We start from the raw sequence: 23,282 nt of genomic DNA, 5'->3' as shown, positions 1-23,282 counted from the left end.
CATTACCCCTCGTCCTATCGCTGGCCACCAGTGAAAACAGCCTGTCCCCTTCCTCCCTGCATTCTCCCTTCCTGAACTTATACATATTAATCATATCCCCTCTCAGCCTTCTCTTCTCCAGAGAAAACAGGCCCAGCTCACTCAGCCTCTCTTCATACGAGAGATGTTCCATTCCCTTAATCATCCTGGTTGCCCTTCTCTGGACCCTCTCCAGAAGCTCCACGTCCCTCCTATACTGGGGTGCCCAGAACTGCCCCCAATACTCCAGGTGCGGCCTCACCAGAGCTGAACAGAGGGGCAGAATCACCTCCCTTGACCTGCTGGCAACACTCCTCCTCAGCCCGCGGGACGAGGCGCTGCGCAGGCCCCGGGTGCCAGCTGCCGGCCTGGCAGGCGGCGGACAGGCCTGCAGGCCGAGGCTGTGGGCCCGGCCACCGAGGAGGCCATTTCAGCCATTTCAGACACGTACGGCCCCGTTGGAGGCAGCAGCAGGCGCCGCTCTCGGGGCGCTCCCCTAGGCCTCCTCCAGAGCAGCTTGGTGCTCCGGGTTATTCACAGGCAGCGCCTGCTCCTTATGCCTCGTGAATACCAGAAATAGTTGGGAAGCTTACAAAAATTACAGGAAATTTTATTGTGGTTTCTGCAAAGAGAACTTGGTGTCTATGAATTTCTCTAGAAGGGAGAAATCCGGCTCTCCTGGAGACTCAGGAGAAGGGAAACACGTGGTGGGCAGGTGTGGAAGGGTGAAACGGCTTGGCTGTCTCACAGCAGAGCATCACCAAGCCTAAACAGCAGCCTAACATTTCACTTTACTGCTCTAAAAACACCCTGTAATACACAAATGGGAATTTTGCTGAACACTGTTCCAATATAATTCTTTAAGGAGATTTTTTGGTTACCTTATCCTGTCTCCAGCTGCCTGCTTTCTTGTAGTTAAACTACTCATAAACCGTGATTCAGTGATAGATTTTTTGAGGAATGGTTTGATGATGTGAGCTTGGCTCCGAGAGTTATTTTGATTGCTCTGGCCAAATTGCACGCTAGGAGTTAAAATACCAAAGGGAGACTTTGGTAACAGAGCATGAATCAGCATCCGATTACCTGGCTCTTCTGGGTGGCATTTGGATAACTGCATTTCTGTTCCATGACAAAATGAAATGGGAGTCTTATTATGGGCAGTTTGTGTGCAATACAGTTTATGTAAAATTTATATTCTTTTTTTTTCTTTTAATCTCCAAGGATGTACATAATTGGGAATAAAAGAGATTTTTGCAGGAATTTAAACCCTCTTTCAGGTCTTGCAGCACAGAACAAGGCAAAACTGAAAGGTAACTTCTACTTCTTAAGATCGTGCAAGACTTGCAGTGAAATCCTCACGCCTGTGGGCCTTTGCCTGTGTGCACAGTATGCATATCCAAGCCATCAAATTCAATCATGTACTGTGAATGTGTCAGTCCTGCTCTCCTCTGCCTTCCTTGGGCTTTACCAGCCCTCCCTCCACTCCTTATCCACCTACTGCTGATAGGAAATGAAAAGGCTTCTTTTGTCTTCTAGGGAAAGAAATCCTCCGGTTGGGGATGCAGCGAGACCTCATCAATGACATTCTGTGTGTCCAGAAACATCATCTGGCAGACAGATATAAGCAGGAATCTCTATCACAGCACTTGCCAACATCTTTGAATCAACTCAAACACTATCTATTTGTTGTTGAAAGACACAGGGTGTCTAATTTATGGCATTCTTGGGCTCTTCCCTGCAGATCTATGGGATCTTTTGAACTAGAGGTAATAAGTGGACTGCACAGGTTTGTTTTTTTTTAACCTATCAATAAAATAGGTACTAAACCATCTAAAAGATCAGCAGTTTCTTCTGCCTGAGTCCATCAGTCCTGTTAGCTAAAAGTGAATAAATAAGCTATTTATAAATAATTTTCAGAAATAAAGATGGGCATGGTTCTTTTCCACAGGAATAGACTATTGCCTTCTGAAGTTTAAAATATTAAAGATAAAATTTTAATCAATGTGGAAGGTTTAAAATAAGTTTCTTTTCTTTCAGAAAAAAAAAAAAATAGGAGCAGTCAAAGAATACATCCTTCCTAAAGGGCTAGGATTTCTGTGGGTACGTCATGGAGGTTCATATGGGCATCACCAAGACCAGAAAGGACACTTGTGTAAACTGTGCCAGGGTAACATGTCTCTTCCTACATTATAGTAACCATCAGTTAGTGATGTTGGTTCTTTAATCCAAGTGGTTTCCTGGCAGAACCTGACCAAAAGCCATCCCATCTGACACACATTTTTTTCCATAAACATGATCCTGCTTCTGAATGATTTTAAAAGCTAAGAGAATTATCTAAAATTCACTTTAGCTGAATGTGTCTTTGTCCCCATAAATAGAAGGTCTGCTTAAGATACTACCTGTCCTATCCTAAGTATTCTTTAATGAAGCTACTGCTTTTAGCTCAACCCACAGACCTTGCCGAATCTCCCTTTGTCAGATCAAAAAAGAAAAAAAAAATTTCCAATGTTGTTAAGGAAGAATTTATGAAATCAAATGATAGAAAAATCTGAATGGTACCAAAATGACCTTACTTTTGAAGCTGTGTCACTTGCTTGAAGCCATCGTATGCCCTCAATCAGCCACCCTCTCTGCCCATATACTATAGAGAAACATCTCCACTAATCCCACCATTCAGGGCTGTGAAAACCAGCAGGATCACCAGCAAATCCACCCACTGCACTTTCACCCTACTGAAGGCACCACCTTACTGGACATGGTCAAGATGGCTCGTATGCGAAGAGAAGACCACGTGGGTTTTACTAATGCTCGTGCTGCATGTAAATATGCATCAAAGGGCAGCGTTGGCACCGCGCGCGCCCTGCGGCTCTGTCACCCATCGGCGCCCACCCCGGCGGCTCCCGTGCAGGGCCTTTCTTTTGCAGCACAAAGCAGGGCAGCAGGGTCGGAACCGGCAGGTAGCGAGCGCAGCCTCCATCCTCACAGCCAGAAAGGGGATTAATTTAATGCGTGAGGGTTGTTGCTTGGAGGGACTTCACTGGAATGCAGAGGCGGTGCCCTCAAAGCGCCCGCACTGAAAGGAGAAGCCAGCTGTGGAGATGAAGAGGAGGAGGAGGAGGAGGAGGAGGAGGAGAGTGTTAAGAGTCAGAGCCTGGGCTGCCTTGCGGAAAAGGCAGGAAGCATCAGTCTCCTGAGAAGGAAAACAGCTTTTTGTGGTGGTATTTTTTTCTGTACATTTCTCTTAGACAGTCAAACAAACAAACAAACAAAAAATGCAATCTTGCTAATGGCTTTGTTATTACATATAGCCAAAGTATATGAAAATCTTAAGGAATTTTATATATTCTTGCTATTTGGTTTGCATTGTGTTTTTTTCTTTTGGCTATGTTTTTATCTCCAATAAAATAATAAAAACGCCTGCTTTTTCCACTCCTTTTGGTCACCAAGCTCTGGCAATGCAAACAGATAAAAATGAACTAAAGCAACATCATGAGCCGCTTTGCGGATTCACAAGCTGCATGAGGCCTTTGGGCGAGCTCATCCCACCCATTAAGACAAGCCCCCGGCCCAGCTATTGACCTGCTGTCTAGACTGGGTGTCTCCCTGTGTACACGGTCATAACTCCCTTGGGTACTGGAGAGACCACCGAAGCAGCCTGTTTGGCTCCTCGAGATCACACAGACCATTGCAGTGCGGTTAAGTTTATCACAGAATCACAGACTGGTTGAGGTTGGAAGGGACCTCTAGAGATCATCTAGTCCAACCCCCTGCTCCAGCAGAGACACCCAGAGCACGGGGCACAGGGTGGCAGCCAGATGGGTTTGGAAGATCTCCAGAGAAGGAGACTCCACAGCCTCCCTGGGCAGCCTCTTCCAGGGCTCTGGCACCCTCACAGGAAAGGAGTTCTTCCTCACATGCAGATAGAACTGCCTGGGTTTTAACTTGTTCCCATTGCCCCTTTTCCCATCACTGGCCACCACTGAGAAGAGCTTGATCCCTTCCTCCCTCCATACATAGCTAGCAATTGTTGGGACTAGCATTAATATAATCTTTTGCAGGTTTTAGACATTCTCCAGCTGCCTTTAGGTTATGTGGTGTCACTTGACAAATAAAAACATGGGCTCTTGGGACAGCTTAGCCTCCCACARCACCGCGTTAATTCACATTACCAAGTCCTTATGGGAGGGCTGAGATGTTGTAGATGATGGTGTTCACAACCTTGATTCAGAGTAAACATAAAGCGAAACTTTAACTTGACCCTCTGTCACTTAAGTTTTGCTAACAAATTTTGTAAATTTATCATGGCCTACAAACGCAGTAAATCCATCAGTGTTTTGCACATTACACGATCAGACTATTTTGTTGAATAGTCACTAGTCATTAAAGAAGTGAAATGTATTTTAACGTGATTGAAAACATGAGCTGGTTGGTGTTCACGTACAGCTGAAGTGCCTGTAACATCTGCCTATCTTTTATCCGTTTTGCTTGTACGAATCTGAGTATTGTATTGCAGTGTCTTTTCTTCTTTTTCTTTTTAATTATATTATTGCAGGTAAGCTCTAAATTATCTACTTAAAAGACTAGGGAAAGTAACACATGGAAAAGAACTAACCTAAATGCGCCAGCATAAAGTAGGCCCTGCTAAGAGACAGGCAGCATCATTCAACTTATTTTGAGATTTCCTATCAAAAACCAGTAGTGCTATAAACTTTCTACCCCAGACAACCTGTTTTTATATTCCCTAACATCATGGCCTGGATCCAGCTTCCAGGCACTGCTCTTATGTCTTTACCATGAGGAATCACTTGGACACACGCAGTTATCAAACCACAAGTTTCTCTTCTCAGTGCAGAGCTCTGTCAATTAAACCATGTCAACCCTTTCTTAATAATCTGTGTTAGTGTTGCCTTCCACTTCCACAGCACTCCTTGCCTTTCAACACACAAACCTTCCCTTCTGGCAATGTTCTATAAATGGTTGCACTAGTAACGGGTCACCAGAGCTCTCCATTAATATTCTCAAACACTTAAGACATTTAAAGATCTGATCACTATCTTTATATAGATTATTATTAATTTGAAATCAACAAACCCAGAGCGATTCTTTTAACATTTTATTCACAAGTAGAAAAAGTATTACAAAATGATTTATACATGGCTTTAATTTAGATTCTTTAAAGGAGCATTGAAAACAGCACTGTGAGCCCCTACGAGTGACATGCAGACAGTGTAAATGTGGTGCTAGCGTATGTTTTCAGCTAGCATATACAACGTTGCTTGCCACAGGCAATATAAAAAAGACCAATTTGGTTAAATTAAGAGCAAAAAAAGCATATACACAATATACATATATATTTAAAAAGCACTCTTCATTTTCCTCCTAATTTGCTTTCAAGCTGCGTGTCACTCACTTAAAGAATGAGTGTTTTTATCTAGAGTTGCCGGACACAAAAAATAATTAGACAAGGTGTAAATTCCAATGGGAAAACATACTCACTGTGGCAGCTGCTGGCAAAGCTTTTGAACACAGTATTTTAAATAACTGGTATTAACAAAAAGTGGAATCTCCACATGTTCTAAAAGGATCTTGCCATAGACTGAAATGTACATTGGATTTTTCTTATTTACAAATTATATACAAATGTCAAAGCACACATCTCTTCATGCAAATGTAGTGAAAAATAGTATTTTGTCATTTCTTAAATGTAAGAAAGCATTCACAAAAACTATTCAAAACTAATTTGATTCATATATATATATATCCTTTAAGGTATGTAGTTGAGTAATTGTAGAGCTGCCCATACTCTCTACTACACTGGTACTCAAAAGATGGTCTTTACCACATTTATATAACATTATTTGATTCAGATTTGACAATTGCTATTCATGATTTTTGCACATACGAATCACGAATTTGTGATAAGATTTGCACATCTTATCAATTCTGCTGCTGTGCAACCCACGGTTGGGAAGATGTGTAGTACTTACTGTAAACTTGCATTTGTTCTGCCCATTGCTTTGCTTTTACCAAGGCACGTTGGGAACTTTATAGAATATTTGACAGAGTTCACTGACAGACTTGAGCCTCTCGAATGCAACTTTCAGTGGAGGCTACAGATTTACTCACAGAAGTGAACACTATTTGAGTTAAAAAAATACCTGCAGAACAAATGACTATGCAGAATATAGCGTGACAAACTGCAAATAAAACATGTGAACAACAATTAAGGCAGAAAACTAATAATTTTCTAGGTATTTCCCTAAGTTGAGGATTCAATTCAGCGGTATTTTCAAAAAAGTTACACAATTATTTTTATATTTTGTGTGGAAAAAGTAGATTTATGGAAAATACTATAGTGAGAAGGAGAGATCAAAATGAATGAAAAAAGGCCTGTTAAACGAAAGGATTAGGCCAACACGAACCTTGACCCTTGAAAACAATCCATTACTATAAAAATTAGTAACAGCTTTCATTTTATGTATACTTTCATGGCACACCTGCTATAGTTTGACACTTTGGTGTGACATGATATTATTTCAACTGCCAAAGAATACATACTATAACAACAAGAGCTGTATTCCAATACTGAGCCTACCAATTAAACAAGAAAAATATCAGTAAACTAAATCTAATTTGGAGCTAATCTCCTGCTATATTAAATAAAACAATGTCCCCTCCCACAAGGTTAATAATTGGCCGGAGGGGACTTCAACCATACATATTGTAACATGCAAATGGTTTAACTCCCCAAACTAGCTTATTGACTATAATGCAATACATAACAGAAGCTTCAGTTTCTCAACAGATGATCCTTGCATAAGTAGAAATGTTTCATTTTCCACTCCTTCAATAGCAGGAAACTTGAGTTAGAATTAGAACCAGCCCCAAAAAGTCCTAATGTATGCATAGATTTGCAAGCCAAACAACTGGCAGTCTTGTCCCATGCCTTTGGGCATCTGTAGCCACATTTAAGCCACCCATCCAAACATATTCAGATTTTTTTTCACTTCTTGTTGTATTTACATGTACTTATATAAGCTCATTCCACGAGGCTTTCTGAGAATCAGAAGGAATAGAAGCTTTTTCTTTCAAAAAGATGGAAAAGACCATGGATCCCTCCTCGGGATTCTCTCAGGATGCTCCTTGGAGCTTCACCTTCCAGCTGGTATGGCTCAGACACAAGTGCTTGTGTGGAAGGGGTGCAATGCTGCCGATTATTTCCATCTGGCTTTGGAGCTACACTGAGGAGCACAGCATGTCTGATGAGAAATGGCACAGGAGCGCTAGGGAAGCATTCGGTTTTAGTGGTGACACAAATGGCTTGTCTTCCTGCAAGAAAGCGACACAACTGTGGTTACATCAACTCATAAAACACCTGTGTGCTCTCCTACACTTGACTAAATGCTAAAAAAAACATACTTCTTTATTCACCGTTTACAGCATCATGGTTTTCTGTATCAAAAAATGCATATACACTGATGCAGTCTAGGCTATGAGTATGAAGACACTGCACAAAAAGAGTCTATGAAGCCTACGGAGAAGAAATAAATGGAGGAAACCCTAAGCCACCCAAGCCATCTTGCTTACTCACAGTCATATCTCAATAGTAACACATGATGTCATAGAGATATCAAGGAATGAATGACTGAAGCCCCAATTAAAAATGATTTCTACATATTTATACTTACAAGAATCAGAAGAAAAAATAGACAGCATAAAAATTCAGAGAAATCTAAATTACTTTTTAGTGATATTTTTAATTTGTGTTTCCGTTCATTTGTTAAAAATTCTAAATGATAATAATTATATATCTCTTAAGTCGTTATTCAGTTTAACTGGCAAAGCAACCCACATTTTTTTTTTGTCATGTTGGTATGGAAACACATTCCCTTAAAACATGAGGAGAGCATCCAAGTTCACTGAGAAGCTCTGAACAGCAGGGAGGTGGGAGTGCAGGATGTCACCTACAAGGGTGATTGGAAGGCACCAAAACAAAATGATGAGAACATTAATGACCATTCATCATCCACCATCTTCCAGTACGGCAGACAAAACAATATATCACATTTCCAAACTTCAACATAAAAGTAAAGAGTCTATTTTGAAAGCTGTTATGTGACTTAGATAAGATTGGTATTTCCAGCAACAGCAGTAGTTTCTAAGGGTGACAAACTATTGAAATCTATGGCAAAAGTTTCTTGATGTCCTACTCTGTTTCCTCATGAGAAGGTCACCACAAGAGTTACGGCTTGATTTGAACAGAATTAAGATATTGCATTTCACATTTTGAGTTCAGATTTTTGTTAGATACTAATTCCTTTCTGCTTCTTATTTAAGAACAGCAAGAAAGCGGCATAAAAACTGAATTTTCGTAATTACAGATAGAATAATTTTCTTAATTAAATTTGGTGGCTTATTAACGCTAATGGCAACTGCTCCTGTTCCTGTGTCTGTGTACATTCATAGGAGATTGTTCCACATCTACAAAACCACTGGGTAATGATATGAGTGCACACAACACACTTTGGCATCCTTTCACTTACTGAGCCTGGTTCCTTGTTGCTCCAAGTTACTTCAACAGTAGAAACTGCCATTTTTAAAATACAGGCCACATCTAATGTCCAAAAAGAAGTAATGATCACACCATAGCAGAGTGACTTTTTTATGATATTTACCTTGTTATTATGGAGACAGTTGTTTATTCCTTCTTATTTTGACTCAAGACCTGAGCTAACTCTTAGAATTAGAAAACAGCTTTTTTTCCTTAATTAAATTACATGTTTATTTTATGGGCAAACTATGGACAAATTCTTAGAATGACAAGAATTATGTGATGACAAAGGAATATGAACGGCATTAAAAGGCATTTGATTATCTCTTCTGTAGACATCTCACAGAGGAGGCTTCATGCATATTTTTAGATAATCCCTTAAAAGTTTTAAAATTTTCCTTTAAATTGCACATAGTAAATTCCTAATCTATTCCCTCACAAACACAGACTAGCCTTACACAATAGTTTGGGTAGAAGGCTATTCTACTGACTGTTTGCAGTGAAAATTAATGGAGGGGAAAAAAAAAAAAGGTAGTAAAAACTAACTAGTGTACAGGTTCATCCCTGTGTTCTAGTTTACACTATCTCAAAATTATAATTTGAGTAATTACATCTTTTACATATAGTAAATGAAATTAAAATGTGAACGTAAGAATGACAGAATCTTCTTGTAAGGATGCACTTTAGCAATCATTAAGGGCAACTTGTGGAGGAACATAATCCTATAATTTTTTTATATATATATATATATTTATTTATTTATTATTTTACCTAGTTCTGTATTCCTAGAGGACTTCTACATTCTCACTCATTGTTTATAGTTATATTTCTTACCTCTTCATTAGTCTGTGGAGTTATTTGTTGCTCCATTGTGTTTTGACTTTGGTGACTTTTCAGCAGCCACTGAATTCTGAAGAGATGAAAACTCTACATATGTTCTGTGTTTGGAGATTTCAAAGGACTTTACAATGTTTCCATCATGAGATTTAGCTGAAATAAGTACATCGCTTGGTTCTTGTTCATTATCTGACTCAACAGTGCCTGCATTTTCAGTCTCTTCAGGACTGCAGGAATATGGAGCTCCTCCAGCCAGTTCTGAGTATGATTCACAGAAAGAGATGCTGTCACAGCAAGCTGAGTTTTGCATGAGAGGCCAAGCATCTGAAATGTCTCCACACGTAGAGTGTGAAAGAGAACCAAGGAAGGCAGGAATCATTTCTCCAACAGAATCAGAAGCCCTGCGAAAAAATAAAAGACATATGGTTTCAAAAGCATTGTAGGAAATATTGTCAATATTGTAATTTTTGTCATTAGTAATGACAGGTATTTCAAGATGATAAAATGAGGTATATGAAACCAATTCTCTAGAAGCAGCATGTACAAAAATTACTTTGAAAGGAAACAGTTGTCCCTTAGCTGGGAGACAGAGAGCTCTAGAGAGCACTCTGAAAGGTAGAGAGGATTTCTGGGGTCCTTTGCATTGGGAATTCAGGGCTCCTGCAAATACGAACTATACTTGACATTGTTTAGCCTAAAAAAAAGAAAAAAAAATGCATGGAAAGATACCACAATACAGAGAGACCACTGCAAAGAGGAAGAGATTTATTTGTTCTCCAATGCATGTGTTGGGGTTGGGGGCAAAGGCAAGATCTAACAGGCTTAAATTGCAGCTGGAGAGATGTTTGGGAAGACTGTGGAATCCCCAACACCAGCTTTTGTAAAAACAGGCTAGATAAATATCTAACAAGAACAAAAGAAGTAAGGAGAATCCAAACTGGGAAAAGGGAATAGACTACATGACTGCTTGAGATTCTTTCCATCTGCATCATTTCATTTTGAATGTCCATTCACCTCAGATTTTTCACTTCCATCTGTTTTGCTCCAATTCTCTTTTGTGTAGGAAGGCCATAATATTAAAGAACTGCAAGAATTTTAGTTCTTAGAAAGGCTATTTTTCTTTTAAGTAAAACAGAAGAAAGTAGAAGTAGCAACTCAACAGTCCAACTCGAGCGTATTTAAGGCTCATGGAAATGCTGACGTGTCTCAGTCCACTACGTACACCTGTCTCCATTGAAACTTCAGAAAAGTTTTTTAAAGCAATTAAGAATTGCTCTTAAAAAAATTAAGAACATGGAAAAGTTACACTAGTTTCTTTTATTTCCAAAAACAGCAAAATCACAGACCATGAAAGGCCATACTTTAAATCTGATACACAGTAACAATTCCTGTGACCAAATCTCATTCCACATTAGTAGTCCTTATAAGTGTATTTAAGTAGCCTTTTGCATTTCTGAAACATGACACCTCATTAGCACTGATACACAGAAAGTGCTTTTATAGATGAGGCCAACAGTCAGGACATTGAACCACAATGCAAGGAAATACATTATTTTGGCAAAGGAAATTGGAGCCAACTCCATTTCTACTGGAAGGAACTACGAGATCTTTGATGTCCACATAACATGTGCATGACATTTATTTTTAAAGATCTAACCAGGAGACCACTCACAAATTACACAACTCTCAATTTGTTAGTCTGGGTGGTGGGAATGACTTGGGTAAAGGAATTCTTCCTGGGTAAAGGAATGACTTAACTTTGCTGGCATTTAAATAAGTTATTATATTAAGAAAAAAAAAATATTTTACATCTTATACTTAAGTTACTAAGTATATAAGGCCATCTTGCATAAACAATGCCTATGAAGAAGCGGCATATGTATTTTTAGTTATATTTGGCCACAAGAACGAAACAGTTAGAGACTAATTTAAACCTTATATGGAAAACAATTCTAGTTAAAAGAAATTAATACATCCTGTGCTAACAACTGTATCCAGGAAATTCTGGATGAGACCCTCAATTTTATATATTTAACTCATGGCACTGATATATAAATAACCGTCACTGTATTTATATTTGATTAGGAGCAAACAATTGTTACACTCCGACAGAAATTTCAGGGTTACTACATGTACTTTAAGTCTCACAGTCATTAAGGGTTTTTAAAAAAACAAAAGCTTCATGATACTCATAAACTCTATGAATTTAATCCCATCAGGTTCATGGGATTATACAGCATTTTGCTACGCTGTGCATCCTGCTCTTCCCCAAAACCTCTGGCGCAGCATGGAGTAATATCTACTCACAAGACATATAAGTCACCTCTTCAGAAAAACCAATTTAACTCCTCAGAACTTATTAAAAATACTGGAGCAGTACATCACAGAATCACAGAATATTCAAGGTTGGAAGGGACCTCTAGAGATCATCTAGTCCAACCTTCCCGCTCAAGCAGGCACACCTACAGCATGTGGCACAGGGTGGCATCCAGATGGGTTTTGAAGACCTCCAGAGTAGGAGACTCCACAACCCCCCTGGGCAGCCTGTTCCACTGCTCTGTCACCCTAACAGTAAAGAAGTTCCTCCTCATCTGGAGACGGAACTTCCTGTGCTCCAGCTTGTGGCCATTACCCCTCGTCCTATCGCTGGCCACCAGTGAAAACAGCCTGTCCCCTTCCTCTCTGCATTCTCCCTTCCTGAGCTTATACATGTTAATCATATCCCCTCTGAGCCTTCTCTTCTCCAGAGAAAACAGGCCCAGCTCACTCAGCCTCTCTTCATACGAGAGATGTTCCATTCCCTTAATCATCTTAGTTGCTCTTCTCTGGACCCTCTCGAGAAGCTCCACGTCCCTCTTATACTGGGGAGCCCAGAACTGCCCCCAATACTCCAGGTGCGGCCTCACCAGAATTGAGCAGAGGGGCAGGATTCCCTCCCTTGACCTGCTGGCAACATCCTCCTGATGCAGGCCAGGATCCCATTGGCCTTCTTGGCCACAAGGGCACTGCTGCCTCATGGTTAACTTGGTGTCAACCAGGACTCCCAGGTCCCTCTCCGTGGAGGTGCTTTCCAGCAGGTCGACCTCTAATCTGTACTGGTGCCTGGGGTTATTCCTCCCCAGGTGCAGGACCCTGCACTTGTCCTTGTACATAATTTTTTTCCTCATTGATGCAAAATTTTTCAACATAAACAGGGGAATATGATGGCTATTCCTCAAAATCCTTTGCTCAGCTCCAAACACTTATCATATCTATCTAAATATTAATTGGATATAGCTAACATTTAACAGTCAATATTTAATAGACGTTTATAAAGCTAAGTTACCTTTCATTAAGGGTAGTCTGTGAGTGGAAAGCACAACTGTGACTGCTGTGTTCCATGCTACAGGTCTCGTCACAGCACAATGATGGAATCAAGTGAACTGGTCCTAAAGAATAAAACTCAATTTAATTATGATAATAAATAATGTCTTAATTAAAATTATTAATAAAATTTACTAAAAGCTGGGCATAAATGTAGTTTCTCTGTACTCTTGAAGATGTATTATTTTACCAGTCACATTACAATATTGCAAGATATTCCTTATAGCAAAAAACCCCACATTTATTTCATTTATTACTTTAAAATGGACTTACTTTTAAAAGACAAGTCTTTAATCTGAGAATAATACAGATGGCAGTCATGATGATTTAAATATCTACTTTCTAATTTATTTGGCATTTAGGCATATAGGAAACACCACACTTGGAGGGCTAATGCAGCAGGCTGATATTTAAACCTGTGTTCTCATGTTAAATTATATATTGGTCAAAGTCACAAATGCATCTGTTCTGATATGCAAAATTGTTCTGGTTTTCAATGGGTTTTAGAGGTATTATTCCATTTTTAGATTGTCTGACAGATCATTCATATCAGTTTAAGTCTCAAAGGCAGGTCTAGCATTATTTTTATGAGAAAATAATATAATAGCTACATAAAATAAAATGCCTATATAAAAATAAAAGTCTAAAGAGGCTTTTATTTAAGGATCAATAAAAGGGTCAATTGAATGAAAACAGGGAAAACAACATAGCCAAACAGCTACTTAGAAATTCTGTGTCCTTCCTGAGAAAACCCTTTTTTAATGACATTCACAACCATTCTAATTAAAAGGACGAAGGCTAATTTTTGGTTAAAGCCACTGTCACAAGGTGAGACAGCTCTTCCCTCTGAGCTCGTGCTACTCCTGTCCTGTGAAGTCCCCCTGATGTCACCATTGTACGTACCACACGTGGCAGAGGAGCCTCTCTGGCACTGGCAGCACGGCTGGGGCTCGTACTCGCTTAGCCGTGGTCTGTCCAAGCACGACAGTTCAGAGCCGTTGTAGTGAATATCTTGTGATCTCAGAGACCCTTTGGACAAAAAAAAAAAATATATATTAGTAAACGACATTTTTTTTCTTGTTCGGTCTTGTATATTCACACAATGCATAAATGTCAGAGTGTACAGTATGTGCACAAGATTTTCAAATAGAAAGATCCTCTATGATGATGTGTTGCTTGACAGAAAGCAAACCACAGATTTTGTAGAAACCCTAGAACTGCTTCCTCTGCTCTTATCTTGATGAGGACTTGAAAGTTCTTACATTTTCTCAGTACTTGAAGCTTCGCAGAATTTGTTTGAACCTTCCTGCACTGAGCTTTCAGCCCTTGAAATTTTGTTTACGTTACCTTAAGGAGCTTTATACTAGCAGCAGACTTCATCTAATCTATATAATTGTAGGCCAAAACAAATTAGCTACTCAGTTTCATTAAGTGAAGGCTGAAGAAATTTAGTAAAAAAATCTTAAAACTTACATTGTAAAGCATCTCCTACGTTAGGCACAATTTTTGTTTGCACTGTAAGTAATGATAACAGCAATTTTTCCTTGTTGATATTATTCTTCTTTGACAGCCAGGATTTGTTAAATATTAACCAACATTTTTAAAAAAAGATTTCTAGATGACCAATAGGATGAACTAGATTGCTTTTCAGTTTTTTATTTTTTAATTTAAAACGAAGACCAGAAGTATTGTTTACTTAAAACAATACGTGAATTATATTGAGGAGGTGTTTTTTTTTTCACTTTACAACTGCAATTGGAGTAGATTGGATTAATGAAGATCTATCTCCTTTGACCACATTCATCATCTCATTGAGATAATCCACATTTTGCAATGAAATGCGAGGCTGGGATCCTCCGAGTTGGCATATCCACGTATGCATTGCAGTTCTGTGATGACATTCCAGCTTAGATCCCAAATGGTCCAAATATTACCTATCAGCAGCCTCTAAGAGTGTACGGTGCAGAATTCATGCAACTGGACTGCACATGGACATCTGCACAGAGGTTTCTCAATAGAAGCTGGAACATCCACATTGAGCCACTGCATGGATTTATAGTCTTAGACTTGTGCTAGTTTGCTCATATCAATGCTAAATCCCCTGAATGCTGTAGATACACTCATTCTCCATTTTAATTATTTATCTCCAAAAAGCTTTGCCAAACTAATACTGGTATATAATTATTACAAAGAAACAGTAATCGTTGGAAACTTACAGCTTGGTTTCTTCTCCATAAACTGCCTCTTGCAATATATAACACAAAGAATAAGAAGAGCTAAGAGCACTGTGGCAAGTGCACTGCAAATAACTGCAGCTAGAGCAGTGTCCCGAGGACTGGAAGCTGTTGATGGGATCTTGACAAGGTTTACTTTGGTGGAACCTGAAATAAAATTACATAGGGTGTAAAAGTCTTAGCAATTTATATTCACATAAATAGAATCTAGAAAGTATAATTAGGATCTTAGCATAGCAAAAAAATAAAGGATGTTCCAGTTACTAATGTATAAACATTAGTTGTATATCTATATTTATATATAGATATTTTTTCAGCAAATGTATTATGAAAAAGTCTTTTATCATTTCATTTCATTTCGTTTCATTTCATAAAAGTCTATAAAAAAAGGATCACTAAAGGAATGCTTAATGAGTGGAGATGCATGCAAGAACACTCTGACTGTCCATGAGGAATCAGATCTTCACCATGAAAACAAAGACCTCTCAGGTTTTAATTGATGGTTTCAACACTGAGCACATATCCCACTGCGGAGCTGGGTAAGCCATCCACAAGAGGGAGTCACAATTACACGAACCTCCATTCGTAAAGGCGCTCTCTAAGAACCAAGAGGCCCACAGTTGTTCAGATTCTATCAAAGGTACCATTTTGCTTTGTCTCTTGTGTCATGACACCATGGTAATTTTTCACGTGAAACCTTGGACTTCCACTGTTTTAACATACTTAAGTAGCAATGGTTTTTAATAGAAATAATGTCTCTAGCTTTGAAGAACATTCTTTCAAGTGTAAAATATATGAGCAGTATCAAAAATCTAACTGTATCTATTGAAGATAATTTAAATTATAAATACTGTTTTTAATTTAAGATAATTTTTTAATCCTGATACGTTTACACTGAATGAGATTCAATCTACATTAATGAGAAAAAGGACAAAAAATGGGTATTTCCATGGCAGCAAGTTTTTAAGAAAACCACAGACTACATCTTCTTAACTTATGAAAATAATTTAAATATGCCTCCTTCCCCCAGAATATCTTTGATTAAAACCTAAGAAATTATCTATGCTGTCATAACTTAATATTATCTGCTCTAATATTTCTATTTACCTTTGTTTTGTAGTACTATATTCTACTGTAAGATCAAAGCTGTAGAGTGCAAAGTTAGAGCATATTTTCTACATCATTGTAACTTGCCAAATGGGATTAGGTTATTAAAATATATCATCAAAACTCAAGTCAATATAGAAGCTAAAGTCTTCTACATGAACTGGAACTGCATTTTGAAACACTGTCTTCATACTATATCAGCATTTTCATTATTATGGCAGATGATCTATCTACTAGAATATTATTGTATTTTAGATAAGAATATAAATGCTTTTCCTGCTTCTAGTTCATGGCTAGAGGTACTTTTCCGTGTTACTTTCGGGAATTATTACCTCTGCTTCCCTTTATGTTCTTTCTTGATAACTATTGCTCATAGAGCTAAGTACTTTGACCTGTTTTCCAAATCTTCAAAGTTATTTGTTAAAAATAAACAAACAAACAAACACAGCCCACAACCAGCACTGCAACCTTTTTGCATCACTTGAAAGTCTCTGTTGGCAGCAGCACTACAATCTTTCACAGAGAAAACTTCTCACTCCGTTGCTAGCATTCTTGCAGCAGTAGTTCCAGGTTTTAACAGACTGTATCAGTTTCTGCCTGATCTGAAAAGTTCCAGGATATAATTCTGTTAAAAGCAGCAAAACTATTTAAAAAAAGCTCTCTACACAGCAACATTTGATAGCTTTTGCATGAGAATTAGGAAGTCTATTTTGCTGTCAGGTTGTCAGTTTTAGACACTAGCCTGATCTAGTCTTTAGAAGGTTAAGGACAGCACAGGCAGTAAACAAGTTGATAAAAATCACTAATGAAAGTAACTCATCATTTACTGGTCAGAATGTCTTCAAATACTTCCCATGTCAATACACCTACTGTGCCAGTGTACCTCTCTAGAACTAATGAATTTTTAGAACTTAAGTCTGTATAATGAGTAGAAAATTACTGTTAATTTTGAAAGCAAAAACAGAGGAAGTTCACCAAAGGCTGGACTATTTTACTTGTGTTTTTTTCATTTGCCCCTATATGCATCTATTTACAAATAAAACTACATACTATGCTTGATTCTCAGAAACTACAAATAACATTTATTTCTCATGGTGCTCATTAACAACAAACCCTCCAGAAACACAGCAATTTCTTTTTAAATATTCAGGGGAAAAATGAAATTATTTTAGACATTTAGCTATTTAAGATTTATTATATTTGGTTGAATTCCTTTTTACAACTTGAGAAAGCAGCCTTCTCTTCCTGAGAATGTCTACCACTCATTTTCACCTTCAAAGCCCTCTTTAGAAGAGCTGCTCTGAGCAGTCCATTGTGCTGCAGTTCTAATTACAATGATAGTGATCTTCCCTGCAGAGCAACACTGCAGAAGTGGATTGCCATTGTAATAGTGGCCCGTTGGGCATTACTGAACTCTGCCTTCTATGTTATTCAGATATATACCCATTTTCATAAAGTCTCGTCCTTTTCAGACTCACAGACCTAACGTCTGCATAAAGCAAGGATGTGTTAAACTTTAAACTGGCATTTACATCTATGGGTTTTAGGCACATGCTTACATTTAAATGTATAACTAAATGCTTTGTAAACTGGAAGTGATATGTTAAGAAAGGAGAGAGGAAGTACATGCTGTTTTATGATCCCTGAAAGAACCTTCATCTGCATACTAGGCATTTCACGATGCCTACATACTAGGCATTTCAAAAATAATGCAGCATAATAATGCAAAATAATGCAAACATTTTCTAAGTCTTAGTTCCAACATATTCTGGAACTGTGCTAAGTGCTAAAGAATTATTCAAAATATCAGGTTGCCTCTTGCAAAACTTTGAGATGTAAGTCTAAATGTACATTTTTTCCTTGGCTAAGCAATAGTACATTCTAATCTCAGTTTATGCAAAGGTGTGGTTCTTAAAAGCAAGTAAAGTTTTTGTTAATCCTAGATGGTTAAATAGGAATGATGCTGGAAGGACAGAACTTATGAATCCCCGCTGTATCACTATGAGGTTTGACAATAAACAGAATTGTTGAATTTTCAGCCAATTATACCAAAGAGAGAGTGGACAAAATGTAAAAAGACTTCCTTTATCATTTCCTTCAGGTTTATTTGCTCAGAATGTTGTCTTAGAACCATGACTGGTTACAGTCACTACTGGAATCAGTGTTACTAAAAAGTTTCAGATCTTTTTTACAGATCTACCACAGAAAAACAGAACTTGCAACATTTTAAACTACACTTGGGTTGTGATAATGTGGTAATATTGGACAAAGCCACCTGTTAAAGCGAGAACTGAAAACAGAATCCAAAAGTGTATCAAATATGCTTTAATTCCTGTTTACGGCTATTACTAGTGAAGAGAGAGGAAAGGAGCATTTGCCTATTATAAAAAGGTTCTTGCCCATTACCTTCATGCTTTCTTATAGGTTCAAGTCAATCTCAGCTTGACAAGAATAAGGGCACAAACATATCCTCAGGCCACAATAATTCAACAAGTTATTGCCTGTCAACTGAACTGCAGTAGCTATCTGTATGTGTGCATCCCTGGGAAATGCAAGGCAATGGGCCTTACCTTGAAACTCCTTCGTTTTGAAAGAACTTTGAAAGATATTTATGTTCACTTAAAACTGAAAAGGTGATACTTCTACCTAGTCCTTCCCAACATGCAATGAATTACATGTAATTGTGACATGTATCTAGAAAATATATGAATATATATAACACATGTATGTGTATACCTATAGAAAGTATGTGTTATATATACTCCTGAGGGTTAAGATCAAGGGAAAATAAGTTGACTTGAGTGTGTATGTGGGTACAAGGGAAAATAAGTTGCCTTGGGGAAGAAGATTGCTTCCCCTCTCCTTATCCTCCAAGGAAGAGGTAAGAAACCTTTATTAAACATTACTGCTGGAAACTGTAGTAAACACTGGAGAGAGAGAGAGAGTCTGTCACATCTGTGTAAGGACAGCCATTTGCGTGCATGGCCGCCATCCAAAAGTTCACTGTGTCAAACCACATTTTTCAAATGGGCTCCAAACTGCTGACTTTAAAGCGTTTCGTTTCCAAGTGCCCAACAAGTTTTTTTTTTTTTTTTTTTTTTTTTCTTCTCCTCATTGTTGCTTTTCTAATTCTTTTAGTAAATGTACTAGAGAACCCTTAGAGGAAAAAATAAGACTATTCAAGTATTTATCCTTTGTTCGGAAATCCTTACAAATGTGCTTATAAATTGAAAGCATTGGAATTCGATTTATGCATTTCCAAGCCCATTTCTCTTGCCCTGCATATTTTTACGGAACTCCAAATGTTGACATCCTTTCATGTTTAAAAGGGCCAAACAATTACACTGTGTTTCTGAATTTAAAATATGTAAGAAGTGCACAGTACTGGGTATACATAGCTATATATCTGTAAGGCATAATCAACTTCTGTTCATTTGAGATTTTAATTGTTGGCCCTATCATGTCATCTAAGCAGCCGTATGGGTACAAAAATATAATTGTTCCAAATAAAAAAAAACCCTTCGAACTCAGAGAAATATGTCACCATTTAAAAATACTAGTACATGAGAGTAAATACTCAAATCACTTGTGCAATCAAAATAACCTGAAAAAGATCCAAGGGCAAGAAAAAAAGAGAGAGGGATAAAAAGTAGAGTAGTGATGGAAGCAAAGGAGTTAGAGATGAAATCTCTTTCACTGCTGAACTACTTGGGTATTTTTTCCTCCTGAACTCAGTGTAATTTATGCATGATGATGGTATGTCTCTGCTCCATAAACTGAAAATACTCTGCAGGATCTGGTGCCACAAAAAATATGTTACTGCTAATACAGCTCTCTTGTTGTCAGCCATTTCTTATCTCTCTCTTACTTGTAGCAGCTCATTTTGCACCTCTAGCAGCTGAAGGTGTTTAATACCTATTTTGCAGAGAAAACAAGTTCTCAGTTTTCAGGAGTGTAAATGGCTATTCATACAGTGGAAAATATATGGGTTTATATAATTAAAGACTGTTTTCATATAATTAAAGACTGTTTCATAATAGTCTCAGCTGGGCTGAACTAGGAGTCTGAATTCAGGTTGAAGTTGCATAAACAACCTCACTGGTATTTTCTAACTTTTTAATGTTCAATTTTGCAACCTCAGCATTTTTAAAGACAACTTTTTGATGCAATATGAAATACATGAGATTCAATTTAAGTTTTCATAATTTCATAACAAATAATGATAACTTTTAAGGTTGCAGATTTATCACTACCATATTGTAATGAAATATGCTTTGATCTATGCAGTGCTTACTGACAAGAAAGATACCTACTGCATACCAGCATAGATATGAATCCTACAGAACAGATGAAAAAGCTGTAGCTTAGAAGTCAGAAATAATAGTTTATAAAATAAAACAGTTTTTAATTTACCCCTCAAAGCTTTGGGGGATAAAGTCATATAGAAGAGCTGCTGTGTACAAGATCCTTGCCTTCTTATTTTACCTAATCTGAGACATAACAGGTGTCCCCTTTTAACAGAAATTCATAGAAATTATTCCCAGAATACAAAGAACACACTCTCAGAGATGATATTTTCTTTGAAAGTGAAGCTTCATGGGTAAAATAACCTGTCTGGAGCAAACATCTGCATCTGAGTAAGTCATCGGAGCTTTCCTCATAGAGTGGAAATGAAATAGACTCTTTCAGAGTGTAATTCATCTGCTCTGTGTTAAACGCTTGATCGTTTCTCTCTACTGCATAGAAAGTGTGCCAGTTTACAGATGCAGGCATCAGAAATAACCAGCCAAGGAAGTCTGTCAAGTAAGGACTCGAGAGTTGTGCACAGCTTTGAATATTCTGACACCTTTCTCTGCATTTCTGTTCATCAACTGTATAATATACTATATCATTTTACATTATTGTGCTCCAATAAAACTAAATTCAATAACAACTGAGATATTCATAACAACTGCTTTACAGAGGAAGAATCACAGAAAGTAATTAGTAATTCAAATTCTGCATGGAACATGAAACAGTGTACAGTAAATAAGGCCACATAAGGAATTAAGGATTTTGCCTATCCTGTGCTTTAAATGAACAAAAGCCCAGTGGGAAATAGCATATGCAATACTGTATATTGTATATATATGACACATGAGAGTGTCTCTATGTATAACCTATATCAGAGAGAATATATGCAAAGGTACCTAAGGTAGCTAGTCTTAATCTTGGCATATTTTAAACTTTGGAGAGTTTAATTCAGTATCATTCGGTGTCAAATGTGCAGTTTTCATCTAACCTGATACTGGTAACTCGATAAAATATATGCTAACTTGAGAAGTCTAAAGGTTAGACATGAAGTCACAGCAGACACCTCAGGATCCTTTTATCAAGGCATAGACAGAAATAGGCATCTCCAGTGAAGTGATTTGTCTGAAAGCCTGAAAAACTACTTGGGATTAGATAAATTACCCAAACCTACTTTATCTGGCCTGCCTGAACTCCTGAAGTGTCTAATTATCTCCATTGATTATAAATGGGAGTTTGCTCAGACAACTTCAGTGCTAAGCATTGACTTTTATACGCTGAAGTTAGGGTGCATGAATTTCATCTAACGCACTTAAATGAAATATTATCAAAATTGGTGGAGGCAACCCTATATTTATGGGAGTTACCAATAGTATCCACCAACACAATGTAAAACAATAATAAAAAAAATGTTACCACACTTTGGCTAGCAGGATTTTATGCTCTCATTACAAACAATGACTGTTTGGACATTCTAGGTGCAAAACTCCCAGCAACCAGCACTTGTTTATATGGTAGGCACCCAAACACCCAAGGTGCTGTTGATATGGTATTAATGTAAGTGTTTCCACAGCATAAGCTGTGTCATTGTATAACATAAATTGAAACTAATCCTTTAAGCTCCCATATAGTTCAAAAGCACAGCATTAATACAGTGCAGCTAACCACACCTTTCTTAAATCGGAAAAAGTCAAGAAATACTAACAAAAATTTACTGCAAAGCTGTAGATACTACTTATATTTTCAAATTATTCCCAAACTCAACAAACTAAAATTTAACCAAAAAAATGTTTTCAGCTTTACTGCAATGTGTGCAACATTGCAATACTTTTGATCAACCTAAGGGCCAAGTTAAACAAGAACCTTGCAAATCCAGTCTCTACAATGAGCAGAAAATTACTTTAGCCACTGTGAGACTGGACTAAAGGGCTAGCCACATTAGTAAGTACACATAAGGAAAAAACCCCATACTTATTCAGTACAGGTCAACGATTACCCTTTCTCTGTAACTCAGGAATTTCAAGTTCACTTTAATCTAGTGTAATTGAGCTAACCAGCTTTTACATTAAAAAGTAATGATTAAGTTAAATTTCTTACAGACATTCTGTACCTAAAACAAACATTCAGTCTGCCCCTGGCAAAAAAGGATACTAATTATAGGATTGACTCATAAGATGAAAGGTTGCACAAGTCACTACTAGAAACAAAAGTATGGTAAACTGGTTTGAAAGAAAATACTGAAATTCTCATACTCTGCAGTTGAGAATTTCATTTTGTAGCTTCACTCAACAGTTTCAAGAAACAAACCCCCAAAACGCTTGCAAACTGCTTGTTCATATCTCATACGATCAAATTAGAGTTGTATACTGCAATAACAAATATCACAGGTTAATGTATAACATTAAAGAATTGCTTAGCCTAATAAAGGAATGGGCTCTCTCCAATGAAGAGATTTCATTGGAAAAAAAAAAAAAAAAAAAACAAGCAAAAGAAATCCAAAAAACAGAGAGATATTTTTCTCCTCTCTGCTTTTCTTACTTGTTTTTGATGCACATTGACTTTTGCTAAAACTCACAGAGCCTTTGCAGAGCCTAACCAGCACACCTACTCAATGATCTTAGTGTAACTGGTAGGACAAAGGGTAGTGAGAAGCAAAATAGAAAAATGCCCACTATTTGAAATTATAAGGCAGAAAAAATGAAATGGAAAGTCTAAGCCAGTTACTGTACTTCACATGAACAGATAAAGCAGAAGCAGGAGCAACTGGTTCAATAAAAACTTGACCATCTGTCAGAGAATCATTTAAATGCAGGTTCATCACTCAGTACAGTTTAAGCTTTACTTTAAAAGCACAAATGAAGTTCTTAACTCAATTTGAATGT

At 37.7% G+C, this 23,282-nt stretch overlaps 1 protein-coding gene across 1 annotated transcript in view; it reads right to left on the bottom strand.

The window, feature by feature from the left end:
* Positions 1-5,659: 5,659 nt before the first annotated feature.
* The window catches only part of TNFRSF19 (TNF receptor superfamily member 19), a 48,199-nt gene continuing 30,576 nt past the window's right edge, over positions 5,660-23,282 (bottom strand). The window contains exons 6-10 of the mRNA XM_026049851.1: positions 14,986-15,150; positions 13,673-13,798; positions 12,732-12,834; positions 9,404-9,807; positions 5,660-7,347 (exon numbers count right to left, since the gene is read on the bottom strand). Of these exons, the coding sequence (XP_025905636.1) occupies positions 9,411-9,807; positions 12,732-12,834; positions 13,673-13,798; positions 14,986-15,150 (791 nt within the window). The 3' untranslated portion in view covers positions 5,660-7,347; positions 9,404-9,410. The remainder of the gene's footprint in view (positions 7,348-9,403; positions 9,808-12,731; positions 12,835-13,672; positions 13,799-14,985; positions 15,151-23,282) is intronic.

The sequence above is a fragment of the Nothoprocta perdicaria genome, unplaced genomic scaffold (genome assembly GCF_003342845.1).
Source record: "Nothoprocta perdicaria isolate Ctin4 unplaced genomic scaffold, notPer1 scaffold_62, whole genome shotgun sequence".
Classification (NCBI taxonomy): domain Eukaryota; kingdom Metazoa; phylum Chordata; class Aves; order Tinamiformes; family Tinamidae; genus Nothoprocta; species Nothoprocta perdicaria.
This window is presented reverse-complemented; position numbering and strand designations above follow the sequence as displayed.